This window comes from Passer domesticus, chromosome Z (genome assembly GCF_036417665.1).
Source record: "Passer domesticus isolate bPasDom1 chromosome Z, bPasDom1.hap1, whole genome shotgun sequence".
Taxonomy (NCBI): domain Eukaryota; kingdom Metazoa; phylum Chordata; class Aves; order Passeriformes; family Passeridae; genus Passer; species Passer domesticus.
This window is the reverse complement of record NC_087512.1, coordinates 34007864-34029479: the sequence shown is the minus strand read 5'-3', so window position 1 is coordinate 34029479 and position 21616 is coordinate 34007864. Positions and strand designations below refer to the sequence as shown.

Here is a 21616-nt window from a genome sequence, read left to right as displayed (position 1 = left end):
AAATTACCTGCAAATCCACTTGGAAAGGCTACAAAAAAACTACAAAAAACCAAAAACAGACAAAAAAAAGCATGATCATAAACAATGTTAAAAATTCACTTGAATGCCTTAGAAGACACAGAAACACTGCCAGGCAATAGTCATTTGACATTATTACATAAATGTTATTGGTGTATCCAAATTCCAAAAGAATTTCATGAGGAATGAGCAAGCTGATAGCAACAGTGGAACTCAGAAACTGCAACTCCAGTGTGATTGGCTTTTAGTCCACAGTTCCAGAAATGAAGGTGCCAGAAAAAAAGGTATCAGAAAGACACGGAAGAATCTATAGCATCAATTTTTTAAAAAGGAATAAAAAATGGAAAAAAAATTTAAAAAAAAAGAATAAAGAAAAAGCAAGTTTAAACAAAAATCACAGAAAGAGAAAATTATAATGAATAGATTTTAATATGCAAGCATACACTTTATATAATCACAGCAGATCATTCACATGGAGGACTTGCACTTCAATTCCTCTGTCCCTTGAGCAGTTCAAATAGACTAAAGCACATGCAGAGCACAAAGAATATGTGAGAAATAAGGCTACTTTACTGACTTTAAAACTGAACTTTGAGAGACTAGCTATTTTTGAACCTCCTTCCTTCATGTTATTGATATAATGTTTTGATATAAATTTTATCACTAAATTAGGGCCTTGAAATTATAGTCTCCCTATGACTTTAAGTTGCTTTTTCTTCTGTTATTTTCTCATCCATCATATGCTAATGTATTCATGTGCTAAATTGTTTACTTATTACTGCTTTAATTTATATGTTAGTTCATGCTCCAATACAGAAATGTTCAGTCTCAAGCCACACAGCTTTTATAAACTGAAAGACCCATTTCCAAACTCAAAAGTACAGACTCAAGAGTTAAGCAAACAGGTTTTACTGATGAGTGTACTGAAGGCAGTATAACATTGTTCTGTGATTAAGAATTTAATCCAATGCATTCTGGAGCCAGGTGTAGGACTTTGAATGAAAACATTCCCCTCTGTGTATTTCAAAATTGTTTATTTTTAAACTAATAGGTATACATAGGTGATGCAAGCTACCTAAATGAAATCAGTGCAGTACACGACTTCTGTATTATACTGATTTATAACAATGCCTTTATTAGTACCAGTAACACTAGGATTTGAGATTTTATCTTTGTTTTTTACTTTTGCTGTCAAATGTATAGGATATTTTGTTAGCAAAGCCATTTTCCTAGCTTAGATGTTACTATCAGAGTTATTCCTGTGGGACACACTTTGCTGCTAACAGGCAACTAGAATAGGAATTCTTGATTAATTCCTGAAATGAATCTATACCGCTTCTTGTCAAACCAGTGCAACTACCACTGATCTGACAAGGAAAAAAAGAAGCATAAAATTCTAACATAATTTCCTTAAAGTTCCTAGTCCTTTTTAATCATTAGCAACTGTTGAATTACCAACCAACTCCATACGATTTCTATAATATACATTACAGATGTTGGGTTACAAGTAATTCTGAGATATCTCCATTACAAGCCTTTTTACTTTGTTTTCACTACCTCAAATATTCATTCTTAAGAATACATTGTTTTCAAATTTGGCCTCAGCATGTAATCACTTCTTAGCACTGCATCTTTTGCCAGTTTTGAGATGCATAAAGACAAAGGTCTTCTTTCAATTAGAAGGGCATATTTAATTAAACACTCAAAGAAGTCTTGGTGGCACAAAGACCCTGACAGCACACTATTAATAAGGCCTTCACATCCCAAAACACTGACAATTGTTGATCCTGGAATTAACACAATTTGATCAATGGCCCTAAGTAATGTTTTATGAGCAAGGCAATGCCAAAAAATTTTCCTGTAATTACCATGTTAATTTACATACTATTATTGTTTGTAGAATAATAAAACTTAATGGTCTCAAGACAAATTCTGACACTGTACCTACGTATAGCCAGCTTTCAGTCTTGCACTGGTGCAGATCTCATGTTAGAAGCCATGGCTCACGAGTCATGGATAAAGTTTTACTGTATTTTGTACTATAGTAATAACAGTGTGTTGCATCTGTGATGATGTTGCAGTGTGATGATCACAGAATCATCAAAGTTGGAAGAGACCTTCAGGATCACCTAGTCTTTAACCACAGTGGCCAAATTAAGGTTCAGTTTAGTTTTGACCCTTCTAATTTTCCCTCCATATACTTGACAACATCTTTGTAGTTCCCTCAAATGATCTATTCATCCTGCCAGACATGCTACACTCTTTTTTGTCACAAGTTTGAGCCTAAGGTCTCTGTAAAACCAGACCAGTATTTTTCCTGCTGGCTTATCTTACAGCACAAATGGAGATGTAGTTCATTGTCTTCCAACAGCTTCTAAGGTGCAGTGTTTGTAAGGGATTTGTAACTAAACTAGTGCTGATAACATACCAGACATAGGTAAGCAACACTGGCACAGCACTGTTTCTCATGCTGCCACCTCAGCAAGTTGGCTTGGCACAAAAAGTAGAGAGGGAACACAGCTGGGATGGACAACTGGCTCCAAGTGACCAAAGCGACATTTCCCACATACACCACTTAACAATAAAATCTAAGGGAGATGATGATTTGTCTGCTCAGAGACTGGCTAGGCATTGATCTGTGTTCCTTGGGGGATTTGTTGTCCTTTATTTCCCTCATTAAACTGTCCTTACCAACACACAAGTACACAAGTTTTCTCACTTTCGCTTGTCTCCAGTCCTACTGGGGCAAGCAAGCAAGCCCCTGTCAACAAAGAACAATGTGATGTTTAGCTGCTGGCAACCACCACGGCTGTTGGTCAACCAGCCACAAATACACAGAAGAATATAATATACAAAACAACTTTATATGTAGTATTCTGTGTGTAATTCAATATGGAGATGTCCTTAGATACAAGTAATATGTTCTTAGAAACTCACTTGTTTTGTAGATTAGAAGAGTATATGGATGTGGTTCAAAGAATTAAACCAAAAATGAAATGGAAAATATTTTCTGAAAAAAGGTTAGTTTCCTAAAGAGTCAAAAGCATTATGAAGATGTCAGTGAATAACAAGAGAAATTTCAGAGAACTGAACACTGAACACTGAGCTTAGAGAACTCTACTTCTGTGGTGGAATATTTATTGCTGCCCTAAAGTTAGGCCAGATCCTAATGCTGCAAAAAGGCATTCAGAAAGAAATACTATGACCCCAAATACCTCATAATCAACAAAACAAAACAGAATGAATAGACACAATTACACAAAGAGATGATGTCATACACCATTTCAGCAGCTGAAATAAGCATTCAATGAAAGTAGTTATTTGTTCCTTATTCCTTCTCTAAAAATGACTTTTGAAATACTTTCAGTAATAATGTTTGAACTGATATCACAGCATGACTGAAACCTCTTCTATAGTAATTCAGTTTTTAAAATATGTTATTTAATATATATAACATATATATATATATGTTATTTAAATTACCTCAGTTCCTTCACTTGAAAAAAACACACCTTCTAGGCATAACCTTTTTTTATCAGAAAAGAGACAAGACACAAAACCAGACACTACGATGGACTTGTTTTGCTTAGGGCTATAACATGTAGCATTCTGACACAAGGGAAGGAGAAAGCCTCGGGAGGTTGATTTAATTCTTATGATTCTCACAGATCACATGTCATTTTTAGAGACTCAGCAGATGCCCTGTAAGTAAAGATGTAGAGGACATACAGACCAATCTTCACCAAGTTCAGTATTCAAACTTCTGTGGCAAAATATTAAAGTGGGAATAACAATATTTTACCAATGTCACACAGGTCACATTTATGAGGTGATGAGTTGGTTTTATTTACTGTCTACAGTCACAGTTTCTGCTGTGGTTCCAGAATTTACTAATACACATGTTCAAACATGATGTCTCATAGTTTTGTGTATTTGGAGGAATTAAGATATTTTATTATCTTTTCCATTAAGAATAAAGTAAACAAACTTCAATTCAACAGTCACTGAATTTGTTAAACTCCCCCAAAATAAAAAAGATACATTTAAGAGAATATTAGTGTGATACCTAAAAGCTAGCAGAGATGCCAAGTTTCAAAGGCTAATTCAATAAATATCTGAAAGGAAGAAACACATCCTCTAAAACTAGATATCGGACCAATATATGTGATTTAAATTAACCAGTCTTATGTTGATCAGCACTAAGAATAGTGCTCACAGCTTCACAGAGATAAGTGGGAGATGAAGCACACATGGCCTGGAAAAACTGCCTCACCTCATGACCTGAAAGAATTCTACTATACATAAATATAGAGAAATTGCAGTCTGAATGTAAAAACTAATGTGATACCGTATTTGCATCTGCAACCTGATTTTCCACGAATTCCTGATTTTTCAAATAACACAGGCAAACCTCAACACAGATGAGGATAACAAAGATTCTAATAGGCAAGATTTGAAATGTACATTTAAGTAATTCAAAATATTATCATTCTCTTCTATCCTGGCAGCAAAAGCTATCTCCAATTTTCAGTCCAACATCCTAACCTAGCCCTGCCTTCACCATGGCTCTGAGCTATGGATGACAGACTGTGAACTAGAAAAGGTAACATCTCAAACCACACATCTGAAGAAGTGTACACATATTTGCACGGTATTTCTTTTTCAACTACTCAAGCTCAGGCCATTGTGGCTTTTCTGAAAATCCCTCAAGTCATACAGTACAAAACGCACCTGATGATTTCAGTATTTGCATAAAAACTTGGCACTTAGTACTGAAGACACCAAAAACCCAGTTAAAATGCAGTAAGAATAATAAGATACAGTGACAGGAATTAGTAAGTGCATTGCATAAAATTTGAAAATCTGATCCCTATCAAGGGCAAAATTTTTAAAACCGTTTGCTTAAATTGTGCTATTTCTACTTGCCATTAGGGGTGGAAGTCTTCTTTGGCTCACTCCCCATTTCTCCAAAATACCTCATCCTACACATTTGAGCAAAATACCATTTCTTCTAGGTTGAAAACTATTAAAAACAAATGGTTTCTTAATAAGCATATATTTCTGAGTACAAAATTGAGAATGTTCTTTTGACTGCATTTGCTTAACCATCTCCAGGTGCAGAAAACCACAGGGAAGAATACTGAAAATATTTCAACCTGTATTTGACATTATAAGAAAAAGAAATGGAATACATTGTGCTATGTTCTAAAAAAAACCTTAATTTATTTACAAATAAATTTGCTTACAAATACATAGACAAGTGATTTAAATCATGGACAGATGGACAGTTTTTGATGTGAGATTGTCTTCAAAACAAGCCACACTGAAACAAAGATACAGGAATGGACTTACTATGGCCAATTACAATATAGTTTGTATTTCAATATAGAATATACCATACATTCTTAATGGTACACTTCATTTCTTAAAATTCCCTGTGTGAATAAAAATTAAGGGGCTTTGTATTACTGGTCAGCTTTTTTCTCTTTTTGTTTTCTAATCTTCTCTTGAGAACTGTTTAGCTATCATACTTTAGGCTTAAAAATCTGCTTTTTTTCATTATATTCTTTGTAATACCTTTAAGTAGAATTTATTGCATCAGCTGGACACTTCATTTATAGAACATACAGCAGGTACCTACTAATATGGCAGACCTATGGTCATATATAATTTTACAGCTTTACAATTATCTACTCTCTCCTGTACATTAAACTTTAGGACTGTCCAAAATTTGAACTGTAGACCCAAATGTTTTCAGACTGATGCTGGTTGTTAGGTATCAGCAAAGACCCCATAGTTTTCATTTTACTGTTGCTAAATTTTCAGCACAATTACCATGTTTTGTGACCTATAACAGAGAAAAAATAATAGTTTTCTTTATAGCAGAGAATGAGTTGAAATATGTATAATCAGCATGGGATGACAGGCAGAATATTTCTGTCAAAATATATTGGTTTCTAAAATTCTATTTATGTGGAATGGGCAATAATAATAATTTAAATGCCTATTTACTTCTGCATTTAAGTACTACCTCATTTATATTAATTTTTTGCCCGCTGTAAATTCTTTGGTTTCAACAGAATTTCTTCTGATTTACACAGGTGCTAGCAAAACTACCATCATTCCTTTAAAACTTCATATATTACAGTTATTTACACAGAGGGGGGGAAAAAAGGCACTGACAGAAATTAGAGCTTCACACATGTGTAGCAAGAGATGCCTGGGATCTTAGGGAGTTTATTATCTTGAACAGTTAGGGCAGACAAAGTCAGCACAGTTGTACCAGATGTAGCAAACAAAGATATTCAGGGCAGACCTGAAATACTGAGGTGAAGCAACACTCCAAAGGTCACATAGCAGGTCAGTGACCAAGATGTGAAGAACACCATGATTTTCTGACACTCAGCTCAGTGTCTAAGCTTATGCTATCTTTCTGCAGAAACACACAAAAAGCCTAAGAACTATAAATCAGATGCTCTGTGTAAGACCACTGCACTGCGGAAACAAATGTGTCTGAAACCCAACTTAAGAGGTCATCTCTGGCATTACTTAGGTTCTTTTAAAAAGCCCATAAAACTTACCAACTGTGTTTTCTTAAAATGCTGTAATTTATTTGGTTTCTTAATGATTCTGTCCTCCCAGAGCTCTTCCTACTTCTCTGTAGCCCTTTTGGCATGTGCCTTGGGGAATCCCCTTAACTTCCAGTTTCCTAAGTTACTGTGGACACTTCACAAGACCCTCTATATGAATGAGTGCTTTATGCTCAGCTCGCTTTCTTAGAAATTTGATTGACGTACATTAAACAATTATTTCTACATGAACTCTTACATAAATCATTACTGGAGACCTTTTTCGTCCTTTCCAAGTTTTCTCCAGTTTTCTTGGTTTTTTGCCAAAAGGGTTTCTGATCACCTTAAGCCTAGAGCCTTTAGTATGTACTCGTATGTCCACCCCTGAAATCTTCCAGTCATTCTTTTTTCCAGTCAACATTGTTTCTGACTTTTAGACTCCAAACTGCCATTATCTTTAAACAAAGCATCTTTCTAAGTCCAGCAGAGAATGGAGTAAGAGCTTTAAAAAGAGGTCTCACCAACCCATTTAAAGAAATCCCAGATGGATCTAGACACTTCCAGGAAGTGCAGTACAGAGTTTCCAAGCAGCACCCAGACGATGTAGCTAATCCTGTTTCAGTCTCATTCTCTGCTATACTTACTCTGATTTTTTTTTTTAATTGAGGCACAAATGGATTTTTTTTGCAGAGTAGTGGAATGTGTTCAAATTTGTTGGATCTGTTCACATGCTATCTACAATTATAGTCACAGTCTGTGAAAATGGCTCTCTTGCACTCTAAGAATGAAAATAGCACCATTATCAACAAAATCACCTGTGTATGTCAGATATTCATCTAAACTTGGCATGAAATATACATGCACAGCTACAAAAAACTGACATACCTTACAACTTGGTGACATAGTTGAATCATCTAAATCAACATCCCTAAGTTCTTAATACAGAATTAGATAAAAAGTAGGATTTACAAACACTCAATGTATTTTAAGCTGCATCTATTATGGTCTTTGTCTATCATAGTAAAAAACCAAAGTGAAGTGCTAAGTCTAAGAAGCAAAGAAAAAGTAGAAATGGACATGCATTTCAACATCTTCCTCTTTATTCTTCCATTTTATTTATCAAGATTTTTCCATTAAGACATCTACAGTATATGCTGTTCCTGGCACACTGTATGTATCACCAACCATATGCCTCCTGTAAACCATAAGAATTCAGCCATTCACTTAATTCATTAAAATTCACAGGGCCTATTATTCTGTTTACAGTCTAATAGATATTCACTGTCACTACTCAGGCCTCTGATTCAATTTGCTTAAATCCCAGATGCAGAGTAATCCTGATGGAGATTAGCTTAATTTATCACCAATTTCTTCTCAGAACCAAGAAAGGTTGATATTTCATAATAAAAGCTGTGTTTCTACTTTTTTCCCTGAAGTAGCATGCACAATGAAGAAGAAGCAATAAATGCCTAATTTTTTTTCAATGATGAGACTTTCTCAGTTACACAAATTTTGCTTTTCATATAGGACACCATCTTTTAAGGTGTGTATTCTACAGGTAAGGATACTTATCATAGTGGAACATATTCCTGGAATCAAATATTATGCTGATTCTGACTGAACACAGATTGGCAGACTTTTCATGTACTCCACACAATACAAAATAATCACTCTGGGTATACTTTTCTAGGTGAAGTGTTGACAGTTTGGAGTGTAATAAATGAAATATACTTATCTTTTGGCTCTCAAGTGTTCTCAGGGGGGAAAATCTTCTAGCAACTTGAAATCATATTAAAGATGTCCACTTCCAAATCAAAACTGACAGTGCTGATTTATGTGATAATATCTGCTGTTGTTTGCAAAATGTCCCAGTGACTCACTGAAGAAACTTTTGTTTGGTCAAACAACACTTCCAAATTGGCACAGTTTAGATACAATTGCATAAAAATTTCAAAATAAACCAGTTTTCATCTGCACAGCATACCATAGTTCTATTTCCACAAAAAGTTAGTCTGTTTTTGCCAATTATTGAGTTTTACAGTTGCCCATTATGTGCTTCTTTTTTTCAGATAAAGAAACAAATGATCATTCTTCATCTGATCTTGGTACCCACCCGAAAAATGACATTCTGCACATCCTGAGCCTGAAGACCTTGGAGCACTAGTACTGCCAGGAAAACTGAATCCACAGAGTTTGAGAATATATTCAGCAACAGCAAAGTTCTATGAAGAACATCTCTTGCTGTCTCACTGTAACTGGAAAATTCTGAGAGTTGCCTGCAAGGATTTCCTTCTGTCTGAAGAACTGACTTTGTGATTGAAAGACTGTAGCAATGTACTTTTGATGCTCTCACATTGTAAACCTGAAAAAACCAACTGAGTATTTCCCAAATGTTTGTGCCTTCCAACCTGATTAATTATGTCTAACATTTTTGAAGTTCTATTTATAGATATAGAGCAAATAGGACATGATCTCTATACAGCCATCCTGAGAAGAACATACTACTAGCAATGCTCTATTTTGAACCAATCCAGAAGAGTTCAAGACAAAAACACAAGGATAGTAAATAACCAGAATGTGCTAAATAACAGGATTTTTAAATATGACTAGTCATTAATTACCAACTGTTTGCAACAGGAAAAAGTTTTATGTAGCATTCTCAGTTAGCACTGCCACTAAGGGCCAGTCCAGCCTACAACTATGTAAACCTGTGCCTGTTCTGACCTTCTGTGGCACACAAAAGCTGGTGTTGTGGGTTTTCAGAAGATTAATTGAATTCTCATGAACTAGCTCAAAATCGACCCAGATAATGTCTATGATGACATTTCAAAAACGGAGTAGGGAGGAAGTTGCATAAGGGCAGAAATGAGGAGTGAGGCTCACTCAGGGGTGTAACTTTTCAACAGAAGCATTAACTTACCTAAACCTGTATTTTGATCTAAAGCCCAAGATAGCAGTGAGGAAATATGTTATGGCAAAACTTATGTCAGCATTCAAGATAAACTTCAGAAAGGTAATAGAGACCGATATATATCAGGACATAAAGTAAACTGACTGAATGGCAAGTAACTGGCAGAACACCACTTGGCCAAGCCAAGGAGAAATAAGTCCTCTGACACATGTGGCTGGTCAACATAGATGTATGTCAAACAAGAGAGTGAGGGGGAAGTGCACCCAGCTTAAGCCCAGCTCTGAGTAGCCGAAATGAGGGCAGCTGTCTTAAGAGGGTGAGTGTTAGATCCCAACTTAGATCCATTAAGCTTGCCAAGTGAACTGCCATGGGTCTTGATTTTGGCAGTCAGTTTTATCAGATGGTTGTACTGGAGACCGATCAAGAACAATGCCAGAACACACCAGATGTGCTCTGTGCTGCAGAGGGTATCCTCAGTGGAAGGCACACAAGTCCCAAATGACAGAGGTAGTATGGAAGTAAGAAGTGCACTCAACTGATTTTGAAGCATTCAGCTGCCATCACCTACTTATTACCACCACAGCTGAATATAGATGCCTTATCAAAACAATCCTTCTCAAGGTCAGAAAAGTTATGATATTCTCATGCTCAGACAGGCATCATCACCACAGATTAAAATGAGTTTTGCTAATGTACAAGTTGAATGGGACAGACGACACTACTGAGTCTTGGCTTACAAAAGCCTCTAAGAGAAACACACAGTCAGTCAAAGTCTAGAGGAGAATAAAAAAATAGAACATACTGGAAAACAGAATTCATGCAGGAGTTTGGACAGTTTCGTAATAAACTAGTATGTTCTACTATATTTTTGATAGAAATCCAGTCAAGCAGTCTAATAGCAATTTTTTAATGTTATTCAATGGCTGTTTTCTGCATGAGGTCTCTCAAGTACTACAAACACACAACAAAGAACATTTTGCTCTGGTTGCTGTGCTTCACGTAACTGGCAGATCCACCTGAGGATCTGACAGTACATGTTATAGAAAATCCTGAGCAATGGTACACCATAAAAATTGAATGCATGATTCAAAGAGAATTTATGGTGCTGAAGGGAGCAGGGTGTGATAAAGACACGAGCTCTAGAAAACGCACTTGAAGTACTCTCAGAGCCACCTGATCCCTCTTCCAGGTAGCTTGCATTTATAAATATAATAAAATGGCTTTATTTGGCTCAGTTGATATATTGACAGCGCTACTCTCATTATTAATTCTTAGTTTGATACATACTACGAAAAAATTTTATCAGGATATGAAGTTTGTGAAATGTTTAATAATCAAGTTTAGTTCTGGTTGTTATTGGAACTGTAAAAAACACCTACATTTTATGATTTATTTTTCAGATTGACTGCATGAGCTATTTTTAATCTATTTAAATTTAACATACTATTAATACTGCATGGGCTATTTTTTTTGTCTGAAAATCTCAGTGGTAGGTCAGACATCCTAAAAAAAGATATATTAAAACAAACAGTAACCTTTATGAACTGACTTGTGCTACTCTCCAGAAAAAAAAACAGATTTACTCAATACAAGTCACTTTTCATAAAGGTACTCTAACAAGTATAACTATACTCCCATGCTTTACTACTTGAACAATTGAATTTCTTATCAGTATTTTATTCAGAAATGATAAAATACTGCCTTTTCTGAATATTGACTCAATATTATTATTCTTTCAGACTCTAGGCAGTGTTGTAACATATATGCACTGACTTTGAATATTTATTCAAAATGAGGATCAGCAAGATAAATATTTCTTAACCAGCTCTATGAAGTGGCAAGCTATAAAAATTCTCTATCCAAAAATCCTACTTCTTTCTAGAAAATGTTAAAAACTTTCTCTTCGCTACTAATAGATTAAGGATGTTGCAGCATCTTCACAAAGACATCAGCCTACTTCATTCCAGAAGTATTCATTTTATCATATAAATTTTATTTATTTAATATTTTTATTCACTCTATCTTTTTATAGTTACAGAGTTGTTTCATCTAATAATAGATTACATCTGCCCTGTAATAGCTACCTTAGTAGTAGAACATTTTTAAATCCTGCCTGTTTACTACTGTTCTTGGCCTTGCTACCCAAAGATTTCCTCTTACTTACTCAGGATCTTATCCATCTTCTATATTCTATTCTTGCTTGTATTTTCAGGCTATTATTGAGAATCCATTTTCCACTTTGTTTATGTTGCCTTTTATTTCTAAATATTTTGCTCTCTTTCTTACAAAAATGAAAGAGATATTTATAAGGAATTATCACCCAATTATGAAACAGTGGTTTTTTGGTAATTTAATAAACTGTTACAATTTCTATTCGTATTTCCTACTAGCCTATATCTTCCTCATAACAACTTTGGACAAATAAATTGCTCTGAATTAACGTATTCCAGGTGCTCTGTCAGTTCCCTCAGATATGAAAGTCATTCTGCATAAAATATCTGATCCTTATCCCACACTCCAACAAAAATGAATCCAAGAATCCCTTAAAACATATTGGATACAGCAACCTTTGTTTACAAGCATTCCTTAGCATATTTGGAAACCATTACTAGATTCTACAATCTAATGATTTTAGCTCATTGTGTAAGCGTCCCAAATTGGGGTGACCACACCAATGCAACACTTTATTACATTCCATTACAAATATGTGCTCAATTAGTAAGTCATCACATCCTCTACAGTGATCCACTGGTGTATATCAGATTTCTACCACAAACCTCTTCCCTAGGTTTTGTAACTTATTTTCTTGACCCAAAGAGATCCAGGATCCTGTGGTTCTGTATTATCAATAACTTTAAAATTATGTAACGCTGCCTGCTATAAACGCACTCTTCTCTGAAGTTACCCTGTTCTCCCATGTAATGCTGTAACTAGCAGCAAGTTAATTAGCAACTCAGAAATATTTAATTCTTGTATATTAAAAAAGAACTATATCATGTCAAAAGAGATGTGGAATGGGTAGAAAAAGTAAGTGCATTCAATTTGAGAATGAGGAGAAAATTACAGTTGCACTCCAAAAAACAAGTAAAGCTTATGAAGGGTCAGAATAGCAAAGATTAGAGGATTGTATAATTTTGTTAACCTGTTTAAGTGAGATATATATAGGTGAAACTTGATCTCTATATAGAAAAAAATATTTGAATTACTGGAACTGGAATGAGAATCAAGATCAGGGGACAAAAACCTGACAGCTATCCAGAAGAAAAGAAACAAGGCAGACCAGACTTCAAAAGAAGAGCTGTACTCTTCAACAGGAAGGAGTACTGCTATTATTACAGTAAGTTTTATCACAATATCTCATTATAACATCAGATACACAAGAGATATTTTAACAGGATTTACATGATATGCTGCACAATTCCACTGAACTGCTAAGGACTTTACTTTTTTACAGTGGCATATTGCTAATAAAATCTCATTTTAGCATCCGACTTAACAAAGTAGTTTACTTATAGACACTATCTTTGTTTTCAAAAAAATTATTCTGCAGAGGAACAGCAGTCAGCAAAACTGTTACTTGAAATATGCATGAATATTCTTTATATTCAGGCAAGAAAATAGGTGGTTGTTGTTGTTATTACTATTATTATTATTATTATTTCATATTTACATTTTTTCACATCTAGTCTAACCAGGAAAGTGCTAATGAATATGATAATTAACAATGAAGCTGTCATCTCATTCAACAATGAAGTTAAGATAATTTAGACAAGTTGCTAATAGGTGATCCTGCTCACTACTTTTACTTCTGAGAACAGATCTTTTATTTTCTCATTTTCTAATTTTTGAAAAAATTTTCATTATGGAACCATGTGGCTATCAAAATATTGATAGCATGATTTTTTTATCTCCTTATTTCTGTAACTGCTACTTTCACTTTCTTCAGTGAAAACCTTCCAAAATTCATAGCAGTCTAAATGGAGACTGAATTGCTTCTCTCCGTCATCAGTGACATAGGAGTACTTTAATTAAAAATAATAGATATTACATTAGATTAATTCAGGCTTTTCCATATTTAGCCAAAAATAAGCATGCAGCTGTGGAAAGAACACCTATATCTTCCTCTTAGAGTAAGCATTCAGTATTAGAAGAAAGCACATTTTCTGCCATAAAAATTTATAGTCTGTTCAAGAACAGGCAGCATATTTCTGAACAAAGAGGCATAATGATCAGTTTTATACCTCTTTTTCAACAGGTACATCAAAAAGCACACAGAAAATATTAATCACTTTAATAATAAACTTTAAAAATAAAATATCTAATTTTTTAAAGAACAGGCACTTTTCCATGAAAACCAATCATTATTTTCACCTTAGATAAGTCAGCTTATGAATTACTTGAATTTAGGATTCTAAAGCAATATTGAACATTGTTCAGTCTTTTTTTATAAGGAAATTTATATGAACTTAGCAACGGAACTGAACATGGGATGATTTCAGGCAAATGTTAAAGGTCTGAACACTTCCTGTAGAGTGACTTCAAATGCTTTCTTTTTCCAGTGAATCAAAATACCATTACTCTTTACTTTGAATGTTTCAGCCTTCTCAAACATATCTGAAAGCAGCTCACTTCTACAGAAATCCAAGACCAGTAGAGAAGTAGCTGTTTCATGGGTTAATAAACAATAGTCTTCTTGAAAGTTGGTATACAGTAGTTATATACTACATTAATAAAATCACAAAATATTCTGAGTTGGAAGAGACCCGCAAAGATTATCAAAGTCCAACTCCTGGCCCTGCCTAGCATTACCCCCAGGTATCACACCATGTTCAAACCTTTCCTGAACTCTATCAGGCTGATGCTGTGACCACTTTCCTGGAAGGAATATAAGGAAACAATATTCTACACACTGCTCTTAAAACTGCTTTCCACTTTGCAACACAGAGGCTTCCTTATACAGTATTTCTAAAACAAGACGCACATGCACATGAAAAAAATCAGTAATTCACAGTAATCAATAGATATGAATTACTCTATTAAATGTGTTGGGAATTTATTCGCTACAAAGTAATCTGATACACAAATAAGGACTTTCTTTTGGGACCAAGTATATGTCAGCCATATACGAAAAGATGACCAATAAAAGTCATGGAAGTATTTGAAAGTCTGGGAGAGAGGCAGTGATTCTTTCTCCTTATTCAGACCTGACACCAGAACACTGCAGCAACTACAAACACTGTTCTGGACCAGGGAGTGCATCCAAGCCTTGCTTAATCTTTTACATTTTTATTTCAATCAAAAGTACCTTTACTCAGGTGTACACTCAAAAGAAAATCAACATTCAAGCCTTCACAAATGTCTTGAACTCTTCTACTTTGTCACTGGCGAGCAGCAGCTCCTTCTGTAGAGTCTCCAATGCCTGTGTATTCTGCTTAGTCAAGCCATATAGTTGTTGAGATGCAGCAGTTTCAAGCTCACTCAAAGCACATTCAGTCTCAATCACTTTTCTCTCTAGTTTAGCAATCCTGAGATCCTGAAACACATCCACAGAGACACAGCAGTGCTATGACAAAAGCTGATGGTAGATTACAAACAAATGAATGAACAACCAACCTCCCACACCATAGGTGACATCATAGAATAGTTCACTTGCAATATATAGTATGTAATTTCATGGCAAAAAGTAATTTCATTTTCAGTCATTACGTCCATGTTTCAGTACCTAAATTTCAGAAGTGTGACTGAATTACATCAGAGAAACAGATTACTATTATTCTGCTATTTTCCCCCTTTCTGTACTGAAAGTTTAAGCTGATGACCTTGCAACTTTTCATTTGAAATTAAGGTAAGAAAAAGTTCCACAGTGGAGCCATCAAAACTCTAATTATACCTTTTTCTCCAAATCATCTTTAGCTTTGTGATACATCTGCTCATACTGAGACTTCTCTTTCATAGCTACATTAAACCTTTGTTTCATTGAGTCAATGGAAGCTTTTTTGTCTTCAGCCAGTGCCTTCGTCTGAAATAATGAAAGGCCAAGAGCATTGACTATCAAGATAGAAAACTTCAAAATTTGAATAAAATCAGAACTAAGCATACCTATACTACGTAAAAATATACAATTACATTACTGAAGTATCTTTTTCTGAAATTGCAGACTTTAATAAATTTCTACTGTTGAGAAAATTTCTCCAGTAGAGATCAATTCATACACAACCTTGTTACATAAAATTTTGACTGGCATTGAATATAAAGAAAAGCTCAGAGCTGTTTATTCATACATATTTTAGACTCACAGTACTTTCAAAAGGGAGTTAACTACAATTTCCACTAATTTCTTTTGTCAGAGATAAAAACATAAATTCAAACTCAGTTGAGAAAATAACTGTCTATATGTTAATAGTCTGTAAAGATTCTTAGGTAATGAATATCTAATGCAAACTCTGATTGGTGTGAAGTGGGTAAAGTGAAAAAAACGAATGCTCCTAAAAATCGTTCAGCTTTCCTATAGTGCTAATCACAAAGTTTTCCTGACAATATTGAGTAACAGGGAATTTCTTTGATCTTTTGCAGAAGATAATGTAAAATTTATCAATCAGATTTTCCACATGGAATAATCAAAATAATGTATGGAATATGATTCTTTGGAAATGAAATGTTTCAAATACTCAAAGTATAGCACTAAAGCACATTATTCCATACTAAATCTTTTATCCAAAACCAAAATCAGGTATTTTTCTCATGTCATACCTTAGCTGCCTTGCTTACTTGATGTTCTCACTTTCTGGCTGTGGGCTTCTTAATAACACCTTATGTTTAGCATGGAGGGTTATATATTAGCTCTCTTTGGAGCTGAAAATGCTGTATGACTGCAAGCAGGAATAGTGCTTGTGTCACTCAGCAAGCACTTGCATTCTAGGCAAACAAAAGCAATCTGGCAGGTTGTTTATTTCTATTTTGGAGTCATAAGCTGCATAACCTGACAGACAACCAAACATCATGATCTTTTTCTGGCATTGAAGGCCAAAGTGCAATGCATCAGTTGGATAAGAAATATGCTAAATCATATACAAATTCTCTTACCTTCAGTGAAATCATCCTAAAATTTTGCAGGAGAAAGTAAATTGCTATAGAAGTCAAGCACTACCTACACAGTTAGAATTACTTTAACCTAAGAAGTGTGAATCATTCATAACACTGTAGAAGAAAATAGATTAACATATTAAAGCATTTAACTACTATAGCCAGGAGAGCTGCATGGACTTAATTAGCATATGTCATGTAAAATCGCCCTTGTTTCAGGTCTACTATATTTTATGAACTTACAGTGCATAACACTAAATCCCACTACTTACAGCATATCCTTGTAACTGTGTGTTCTGAATACTTTAATATTTAATTACACCTATAACAACGATAAATTAAATTATGCTGAATCCATTCAAGCTATCACCATATACTGATTTCATACAAATTATAGTAGAGGGAATTACACCCTTCAATTAACTGTATGTTCTTTGCTTTAAGCAATATATTGATTAATATGTATAGTGTGTTGAAATAACTTCTGTAAATCCACCAGCTTCTGTTTTTTTGAAAATTAGAAATAACAAGAAAGAAGTACCTTTCTCTCAAGACTTTCCAATGTTTCATTTGAGGTTTTCTTATTTTCTTGATTTGCTTTTAGGCAAGACATTAAGTCTTCTATCAACTGTCTTTTCATAGTAACAGCCCTCTCCAACTTAGAAATTCTGCAGAGGAAGAAGTTGGACTGCATATCACTGCTAGAAAATTTGGTTAATATGCAACTAAAAGGTACAAAGGCAGTAGACAATCTATTATACCTGCAGCACTACAATACTTTCAAAAATGAAAGCTGATGCAGTTCTTGCAATTTATTTGGTTCTCAAGTCTCTTATTAAACAGACCTTTTTAAAATATGCAATATATTTGTGATTTGATTTTTGCTTGTCTGAACGGAAATCACAACAGTTCTGAAACTATTACCAAAAAAAGGAAAAACAAACCTGCTGAGCCCACAAAAGTCAATTAATTAAATTCCTTTGATGTCGCAAACAATCATTCAAACACTATATTTTGCTAAATTACTTTCAAAAGAAAGTGAAATGGGGAAGACTCCTTTCCTCCAACTGAGTAACACATGGAAATAGTTGAAAAAACTATGTGTTTTGCATTTTATCTCATCTGACACATCCCTATGTGTCAGATGAGATAAAATGCAAAACCTAGAAATAACATCAGCTTTTGCCAGAAACTTCTTGTAAAACCCCCAAAACTCTCATGTACTAAAAAGTAATCTTTGTTCAATGAAAAAATTATGCCTTATAAAATCCTTTCACTATAATAACACAAAATAATATTTTAAATATAAACATAAATACCTAAATATGTCCGGGTATCTGGACTTTTTCCAATGAAATCAAAATGAATGGTATTATATTCAGGTATACAATACTTTTAATAAATGTCAATACTGTATTTTAAAAAAAACCCCAGGAATACAATGCATCTAAAAATTTCTTTGATCTATTTCACCTTTATACTCTTACTGCTATTTTGATTATTATATTTTACAACCTATAAAAAAACAACATCTATTTCATAAAGAGAGCATGCTATCCAATAACTCTTTGAAATTTGAAATCTTATGGTGGAAAAATCCACTTTGAAACAGAAAACAAACAATCTACAATTTAACCATTTTTAGAGCTCTCTATATTTCAAATTAACTATTTTCAGATAAGCAAACTGCATTCTTTCTTCAATTAAAAAATCAGAAGTGTTAGAGGAGTTAAAATCTTAGACAGACAAGAAATTCAGATACACATAGCTTTTTATAGTTGATATAATAATATAATTGAAGAATAGTATTATATCAGTTACAGTAGGTAGAATAAAAAAATCAGTTGCGTATTTGACAATTTTTGAATTTCAAAATGAATAACAGAGCTGAGTCAATTCAAATAGAAATAAATACAACTGTCCTTTTGAACTTTTTTATGAATATAAGACTAGCTATTTAATCTTATTTAAGCATCTGAACCTTGACATGTCTCTCAGCCCCTAGGCAAAGAATTACTGAATTTGAAAGACTGTGTTTAACAGTGCTGAGGAATTCATTTTGACTTACATCAAGGATAAAATAGCCTGAGTGCCGACTTAAGGTATTCTTACTGTCATACAGATACTGTAGCTAGCTGCATCAGTTTATAAAAAAATGGAATTTAAGCATAAACTGTTCCAGTTTCAAAAACATCCCTGTAACACAATGCAAGACTGCAATAAAAAGAAGACATCGCTCTCTTAAGAATCGAAGAACAGTTGACGCTGTAGCAATTTCACAGCTGCCACTGGGTGGCACCAGACACAATGGATAGAAGGGGCACCATACTTCGCTTGTAGTTCCTGAACCCATTCTTCTTTTTCCTGGACTTGTTTTTTAAGGGACTTAATGGTGGTCGATTGCTTAGCGATCTCAGTGTTCGAATTCTATATTGAAAAAGATTAAAATATAAATAAAGTAGACCGAATGCCACTGTTGATCACAGTCAACAGTAAATTTTGAAAAAAATTATCTGAGTAAATTTCCACGTATTTTATGAAGGTTCTTAGAAATTAGCTGGTAAAAAAGGAGTGTTCTTACTTTCTAGAAACACTTAAGCAGAAGTACATTCCTTGGAAAATATGATGAAAATCAGTACATTTCTATCGTTCTAATAATGTATGGCTACTAGATATTCTCTGGACACTTGCAAGCACGAATCAGGACCACATTTTCTCTTGCACAGCAGGGTCAGAATAAAATGTAACAGAAGAGAAGTAAAACTTTATCTTCATTTGAACTATATCTTTGAATGGTACAGTCCTACAGCACAAGGAGTCTACATCTATACAGCAAGAATGTCCAGTAATTCCTTTCATCTTAAGTATTAAGAAATACAAAACAATTTACAAGAGCGATTGCTTTCATGTCTCCTGAAATTCAAAGCACAAGACAGACACATTTCCATTTGTCTGTACTAACACAAATTCTACATTTCACTAACAACCAGGTATGATCCTAATTTTCAGGCACATGTCATTTCAGTGAAGGACATTTATACAGTTGTTGGCCATTCCTCATCTGTATATAAGAAAAAAAGTGCTTCTATTCCTCCAGGAAATTACACATCATCTACCCAAGATTTAAATGCAGAAAAACTGAATCATTCTAAAGAAAAAAAAATAGGAAAGAAATTTAACTAAGTAGCCATCTTAGCAATCTGAACACATGCATTGAATGCCATTGCTGAAATGGCAGCTCACACACACCACACAGAAATATTTCAGAACTTCAAAAGGTGTTGCCAAAAGAGACATGTTAAGCATACTCACAAAATATGCATCTGCCTCTATGTATACAGTTTTAGCCACTGTACTACAGCTTTTTATTTGCTATGTATAAACAATAAGCAAACAGATCAGACATGCTGTATGATACTTCAGGAGAATTTCTCTGCTCGGTGCAGACTTGTAATGCCTATTAACATTAATGGGAGTATTGCACATAACTCTGTGCACCTCAAGGGGAGTATATATTCTAGTGTGCATAGTTAGATGTAAAATATTGTTCTTAATAACTTGTCTAGTCTATTTACTATTATTATAATGTGAGGTATAACCAGAAAATTGTTAAAATGATGTATGCTAGCAGAATATTCCTGAGTTTCCTGAGACCTGTTTGTGGAGATTGAGTTCCATTAGTGTAAAGCAGAGCACCCAGTTACGTGGTTTACACACCAGACATGAACTTGAGTACTTTGGTGGGCCTCTGCACACATTCCAAGGCAAAGACATATGCTTATGGTATTTTGCCTCCAAACTCACCACCCACACTTAACATTCTTCCTGTTGGAAAAGATACAAGGAATCATTATATACAATGTAAACAAGCACTGCAAAGATAGCGCTAAAGAAAAAAAAGTTAACCAACAAGGCCAGGTACTTGGACATTTTGAGCTATAAGGAAAGCTTTTGCTGCTTAGACATTCAGATATTCAGGAGAATAACTACGTGTCTCATCTTTAAGTCAGCCAGAACCCCTGGAACAATAATTGAAAACCCTTTGTGAAATTCTTCTGCTAAAAAATAACTTGCAGGACTTAAACCAGCTTTCAGTAAAGTTAAGAATTTCAGAAACTTGATTTAAGTAGTTTTTGAGCTGCTTATATTTAAAACTCTTATCCAATTCAGAAACCAGTGAATTTACTCTACTACTTAGCATTTGGGGTCACAGACAATCTCCATCCTAAATATAGTATTGCATACATGATTTATTTTTCATTAGAAATTTAATGTATCTTTAAGAAGGAATTAAAAATCATACTAGTATTTTTGATATCAGATTTATATATGCTTGCTAAATATTTCCTCTGCTGCAGAAACAAAAAAAACCCTTTGATTTTTCAGAAATTTGTTTTGCTGTTCACATTTGACAGACAAATAGAGTAGGCTTCTAGCATGGGTATTACTCTTAAGCTATTTTAAAAAAATCCCCATTTTTTTATTTTTTCTACCTGCATACATCAATTGACTCCTAAGTTTCTGGATCATGAAGATACTAATGCAAAAGGTACAACCGTAATTAACAGGAACAGAAGAAGATTATTCAATACCAAACCTAAAAACAATACTCAAGAAGACAGTGTGTATGGTTTTAAGACCTCTTTCTCATAATTAAAGCAGATCAATTTATGTGCCTTTTCATGGCTACTCCCTGCTGGCCTCATCTCTTTATCAATGTGACCTACCTTTACTAATCCCTGAATTTAGATGTTATACATCCAGTGTGCAATAGCCACGATCTGTAATACCATGGTTACCATCAACAGCTCAGAGGTCTGAGCATCACCCACATCTCATGTGCTAGCACAGCTAATCCAGCATTTAGAGGCAGCTATGTTGACCATGTAACACAGCCTTTTCTCCTAGCTGATCCTTTGGCAGACTTCTTGCTACTGTTGAGTTTCTTCTAGCAGCATGAAGCTGCACCATTTTGACCTTTTCTCTTTCCTCTACTATTTAACAGAAAACAATTGGAAAAAAAACCTGAAGACAT

General features: G+C 34.3%; 1 protein-coding gene across 1 annotated transcript in view; it reads right to left on the bottom strand.

The window, feature by feature from the left end:
- Positions 1-21616, bottom strand: part of CNTLN (centlein) — a 180140-nt gene that overhangs the window by 11914 nt on the left and 146610 nt on the right. The window contains exons 23-26 of the mRNA XM_064405240.1: positions 18911-19008; positions 17123-17249; positions 15389-15517; positions 14846-15031 (exon numbers count right to left, since the gene is read on the bottom strand). Coding sequence (XP_064261310.1) covers positions 14846-15031; positions 15389-15517; positions 17123-17249; positions 18911-19008 — 540 coding nt within the window. The remainder of the gene's footprint in view (positions 1-14845; positions 15032-15388; positions 15518-17122; positions 17250-18910; positions 19009-21616) is intronic.